The 6339-nt window shown below is 37.3% G+C and overlaps 1 protein-coding gene across 1 annotated transcript in view; it reads right to left on the reverse strand.

Annotated features, from left to right (window-relative positions):
* Nucleotides 1–759: 759 nt before the first annotated feature.
* RAP2A (RAP2A, member of RAS oncogene family) overlaps nucleotides 760–6339 on the reverse strand; it is a 36918-nt gene continuing 31338 nt past the window's right edge. The window contains exon 2 of the mRNA XM_019529729.1: nucleotides 760–4149. Coding sequence (XP_019385274.1) covers nucleotides 3912–4149 — 238 coding nt within the window. The 3' untranslated portion in view covers nucleotides 760–3911. The remainder of the gene's footprint in view (nucleotides 4150–6339) is intronic.

The following is a 6339-nucleotide window of genomic DNA, read 5'->3' on the forward strand; positions in this document are numbered from 1 at the left end:
ATAGTGCATTGTAATCAAGGACTAATTTAATAAATGATTTTTGTACAGATTGTAGTAATGTTTTTTTAACCTCTTGCAATAAGAAGACACGTACCTTAAAATAGATGGTTAGTGGGCTTGAATGCTTGCTATATGTGGCCTTCTTCCCAGAGATAACTTTGTCTTAGTACTTTATCCATTACTACTGTCTTTAATGAGATCACCATATATGGGCACGCATAAAAATGAAAATGCTGCTTTTTACTTGCATCCAGTCAATTAATGTCAGAAGAGCATTTTGTTTATAGTTAAGGCAAGAAATCCTGCCAAATCAGTGTTACGCTATTTACAACATAGCAGTTCTTCAACCAGTTACCTTTGGATGAATTATTTGGTAAAAGCAAAATGGATAATACAAAGGAAAGTCAAAGGAGATTTCATTAAATAAATTTATTTGTTAAAATAATTTAACTCCAAATACAACTGCTGAGTTTGCATTGAGTTCTATGTACAATTCTTGTTTTATTTGAAACATCAAGGTTTAAACAACTGACATGGTTACAAAACAAACTGTTGCTCCATTTTTAAGTGGTCAGTTGTATTAGAGTTCAACAATTAAATGTGAAATATATTTATTCACCTCTGGGAAACCCCAAATCAACAAAATGTTAAGCCTGGTTCCAAAACCCTCTTCGGTCACTCTTCAAACCCTGATCAAGAATTAACAGATGCACAACAATGCAGATACAAGCCTCCTGCAGTTGTCAAACATTTGTTTTGTTGTGGAGTTTCACAATTAAAGCCTAACCAGTGCTCTGACTGTACACTGGTAAAAAAACAAACATGCACAAAACCCCCCAACCAAATGGCTGACATCTTTAGGCAACATTCTTTATACAGGAAAGCAAATCCCAGTAGTTTTTCCACAAGAAAATAATGGCAACTGTAGCACACTTGGGTTCAAGAGAGGCTAGCTTCTTGGCCAAACCAGGACAGAAAAAGTCACCGAAAATTGCTTACAATCCTCTAAGAAAGAAAAATTCCATTTGTAATATTCTTGATCTGATGCTGGTTTGCACAGTTTTCCTAGGTTTTACTTTTTTTTTTTTTTTTTTTTTTTTTTAAGGGTGTGGGGGGGAAGATTCCATCTCTACCACTATCACAGCTTAAAGGAATAAATGTTGCAACACTGAGAAAAAATTAATAAAAATTAAAGATTGCTGCCTTTGTAGAAAAGTATAAAACTCTACAAGAACAGCTAAACAAAATGTGGGTCTTTGGATCAAACCATAATATTTTAAGGCATGTCATGAAAACTTTCACGTACTGTAACTGGTAGTCTGATCAGGGTACAAATTAAGCAGTGACCCAAGACCAATGACTCTTAGGATAGCCACCAACCTACCTTTCATGTGGCTTACTTCACTCCTCTCCTGTTACCCATTTGCTTTGAGAAGTCAAATACAACGGTCATGGACTCAAGCTCCACTATATTCACATTGGCAGAAATACAAAATAGTGCATAACTACTTCCTCAGAATTATACCAGAAAGAACCATGTTTACTTCTCCCCCAATGATTTGTGAGATCATACATGTTGCTTAGTCATTAAAATGGAAATTCATATGAAAAATATGTCTAGGAAATATTTTAAATAACATTTTCTATTTGCCATTTTACTGTGCGATTTTAACAACAGTCACTTTTTTTGTGAGTTATAAGATTCTTGTTAGACCCTTTGTATTGGTTATTTAAGCCATTTTATGGGTTGAAGAGCAATTTGTAAGGCCATATTTTAGCATTTTTTGTAGAGAACATTGCTTAACGTGGATTCCAAAACGGTATGCCGGTATCAAATTAGATCATATTTCCCCATACAAATGTGGTGGGCCCCAAATTCACAAGCTATTTTACTCATAATTGTATTGCTCAACTCACCCATCCATATCATTATTTTAGGAAATAAAAATACCCCTAATTCAATGTCTCTAATCTTGCTTACAAACACAAGTGGCTGACAATAGGTGAACAAGGTGCAAAGACAGTAGCAATTAGTCAGAAATGTTGAAACTGTTTCCACATGTTAGAAAAATTTGAATAGAAGGGCCTCACATTTAATGCTCTTGCTTACTTGAAGCAGAAGGGCAATGATGACCAGTTCTTTTCTGTCTTTAAGTTCATTCTTCAGCTTGCTTTCCACTGAACTAGATCAAAAATGCAAAGCAGTTTTACACTTGAACTTCATTTTTAGAAGATTAGAATGCTTTTTACAGTGGTTCTGCTGCTGGAGGAAACTCTTGCAAAACCCCAACTGTAATTACAGCATTGCTGAGGGCCACACACATGCACACACACTCACACACCCTTGTCCTCTCATTTACACACAAGAAACTACACCGTTACTGCACACGACTGAGAAACAAATAAGATAGTGGTAGTTGGACCACAGGCTCAGTAATATTGTATTTTGATGGCCAATTTTATCTGTTAAAGTCCAGCTCAAGACAAATCTCTCCAGCATTTAAAACCTAAACACTGCAATTGAAAAAACTTTTCTATACTTGATTGTAAGACTTCAGAATAGATATTTCTGTGCCATTAGTCATGCAAATGATAAATACTTCACTGCTATGAAAACTAGCAAGTCAGAGCTCGAGCACCCTTCAAAAACAAAATGTTTGCTCCCACTATCTAACACTCCAACAATCAGAGCAACTTTTGAGTAGTGTATCAGGCAGTTAGAGAGCCATGTCTTCCCTCATCTACAGTATTACAACCATAATCCCTATTCCACCTCTGAACCAAAGTGATTCCACATGGTTATTCAATTAACAATTACCAGCCTTATAGCTATGAAATAGCAAACTTGATTTCCAAAGGTTAGTTAGGGATCACACCAAAGAACATAGCCCTTCAAGGCAAGAAAAACTGTCATATTTAGCAAACTTAAAATGCAGGATGTTCATACTGTCCCTTGAGGTTTCCGCTAAAGGGAACATCTGGATGCAACATGGCTTCATTTTCCTTACAAGATGGTACTAGTTAATCCATAAAGTGTTCCTTGTTAGTAAGGCTAAGCGATTATTTTTTCTCAATCACAGTTGCTTCCTCCTGGTCCAGTAAAGTGATAAAGATGTCTCCTGCTTTGTAAACAGAGGGTGGTTTGTTTGGCTTTTTTTCTGACCAACCTGAAGTGATCCTTCATTTTTGAGCAGCAAAGCAAAAAAATTAAAATATTTTGATGCCACACTATGTTTCTTCACTAGCCATTGGTTTTTCAGATCATCATCTCTGCTTTCGCTTAGTGATGCAATGTTTTCTATTTGTCAAGGTGAAGATAAAGTGTGGAATAATAGTGTCAATTTGAAATACAGATCTCAGACAGCCTCCCCCTCTAACACTGTCAGAAGTTCAGATGAAATTACCATACTGGACTGAGTAAACTTGACCATAGCACAAGTCCTGAAATTCAGCATGTAGACACTGAAATACTTTGTTCTACATTTTTGTGTGTGTGTATATCAGCATAGAACATGCTGACCGCAAGCAGTCTTTGAAGGTCTTCTCTAGTGCTTTCGTTTTACCACATTTAGTTGTTTGTTTTAATTTATACAATAGCTGCTGCTGCCTGACATGATGCCAATCATCTATATAGCTCAGCTGAGATCACTCTGTAGGATCAGTTGGTGATGCCATAAAGTTGCAGGTGCACAGAGGGAGGGATAGGATGAGTGAGATAAGCTGTAGTTATTTAACCCAAATATGTTCAGAGACAGTGATGGACTGTCAATGCTCAGCTCCAAGTTAATGTTGCTACTTCACTTAAGACATTTTCCATGTGACCCCCAAACCAGGAAGTGAAGCAAGCAGTTTTTTTTTAAACCAACTTACAAAAATTCTGCAAATAAGGTCCAAATTAGGTTATTTTAATGCTATTGTATATTGCATGCAGAACAGCATGGATCATCTTTGTCTGGCTGAGCTGCATAGTTCATTTGTCTAACAATTTCTGCAAATAGCTCATCCACCATTGTTTTACTTTTAGCGGAGGTCTCCATAAAAGGACAGCCCCATTCTTCTGCTAGGGCTCTTCCTTCATTCGATGATACTTCTCTTTCACTTTCCAGGTCCACCTTATTGCCAACCAGAATTACTGGCACCTTCTCATACCTGTGATCAAAACAAAGCAAAACAAAATTAAGATTCTTCAAGATTAAGAACTTAGTACACACACACACACACACACACACACACACACAAGCATACATATACATACACACACACGTACATATTCTCCATCTCTATCCATACACAAGCAATGCAGACCAAAAGAAAACTCTAAGATATGTATTCAACACTACCAATTTTACATTAGAAAAATAAGCTTAAGTACCAACAGCAATTTTTTCAGTTTAACCTCAAGTACCACCAGCAAATTTTTATCATATAAAATAATTATAATAAATCTGTTAACATATGCCACTGACAGGTTGTCTGCGTACCACAGATTGGGAACCACTAATCTATAGCATTTCATTCATAACACCTGATGAAGCAGGATGTGGTCTATAAAAGTTCATGTCTTTATGACAAAGTAAGTCTTTAAAGGTTGCACACTGCCCTGCCTTCTGTCACACACCTATTTCTCAGTCTAGGTTGTCACACACACCTTTCCTTTCAGAGTTCTCTTAAATTTGTAATGAACAAATCGTCCCCTTCCAGGATGCCTGTCTGGAACACTTCCACGCCAAAGAAGCTAGAGCTATGACAACATTGTGTTCTACTTCAGTAGCAGAATTAGGACTGAGAAAGGGTGGAAGGTCAAACCTCACCTTCAATATTAACCTTGTTTATATTCTCTCTTTCTTCCTCAAAACCTAATGTATTTTGTGGGGAGGAGCAATTTTCCCTTTTACGGGCATGCACGAACATCCATGGTATCTTTGACACAAAGTGAGAAGACATATGAAACGGTGTGGCACTGTACAGGAGTTGACTGAGCTATACTTCTCTGTGCACAATCATAAAATGTGACAGTACCTTTAAATTACAAATAAAAGTTTTGGAAAGCTGGACTGTTTTTTTAACAACAGGTATTAAAAGAGATACCAGTTTAAAGAGTACATTAATATGAATTAACCTCCCCCCTGCCTCAAAATAAGTGTAGACATTCTCTTTCTGGACATACAGCCCAGCAGTTAGAACAGTATACCCACGTGCAGCAAGCTAAAAGAAAAGTAGATAGCTAGCAGGTAGTATCACTGTCGCTGTTCAGTTTGAGAGCAGATCATAAATTATGAAACTTAATTTGCTACTTAATCTCCATGTAAAGAATAATTAAAACCAGCAGGGAGTTTTTTTGTTAAGTTTTTAAAAACCCTGTCTGTTACTAATGGTTTTTTAACCTGACATGGTCAAAATACATACAGTGCTACTGCACGAAGCAAATGGTCATTCAAGCTGTAAACTTGCAAATTAACCATACTAGGGAACAATGTACTGGGCTTATTCCAGATATCATTCTTACATTGATATGCCTACAAAAGTAATAAGGGCTGAGAGTGGGAATTCAGCGCAAAGAAGAAGTTTCTCTTTTAATTTAAATCTGAAGGGAGGCTTTAAAAATAAGACCCTACACTAAGACTCAAACTAGGGCTCAATTCGTGGCTCTGCCAGACTCCTTGTGTAACCACAGGTGAGTCACAACTTCTCTGAGCCTGACAGCCTCACCTATAAATGGAGAGTCCCTCCCCTCTGCCTGTCAGATTGGAACCCTTTTTTTACTACGTGGGTGTGCAGATTTTGCACAATGGGGTTATATTCACTACATTCCTTTCCTCTGAGAACAAATGAGGCAGGAGCCTTATGGAAAATAACCTCAGTCACTAGAAGACTATGATTCATTCCTTAAGCAAAGTCCACCTTCTAAGCTGAATGAGACAAGGGTCTTGTGGAAATAGGCCATGATCATGTTATGAAAGACAGAACTGTCCTGAGGGCAGAAGTAAGTTTGCCAGTGTCAAATTCTCATATTACTTATCTTTTGAAGGCTCACCTTTTCAGAGTAGCACATCCAATTTTGTTGCATTTTTTTAAGTTAGGAAATTAAAGACATGCAAGGAAGGATAAATTCTAATATGCATAACAACTGTTTCCACATGCTGGGTATAGGGAATAGTCAGGGGAGCCCGTAATCTTTCTCTCTGCAACCCAGAGATATGTACATGTGCCGGTATATGCGGAGCCAGGGAATAACTGGGAAGAACCCAGTCTGATTCTCATTATGCTCACCAAGGTAGTAATGACCTTCTACTGCATGTGGTATCTTTGACAGATAGATAAGCTCCAATATACTGAGTT

The sequence above is a fragment of the Crocodylus porosus genome, unplaced genomic scaffold (genome assembly GCF_001723895.1).
Source record: "Crocodylus porosus isolate Cpor-Errol unplaced genomic scaffold, CroPor_comp1, whole genome shotgun sequence".
Classification (NCBI taxonomy): domain Eukaryota; kingdom Metazoa; phylum Chordata; order Crocodylia; family Crocodylidae; genus Crocodylus; species Crocodylus porosus.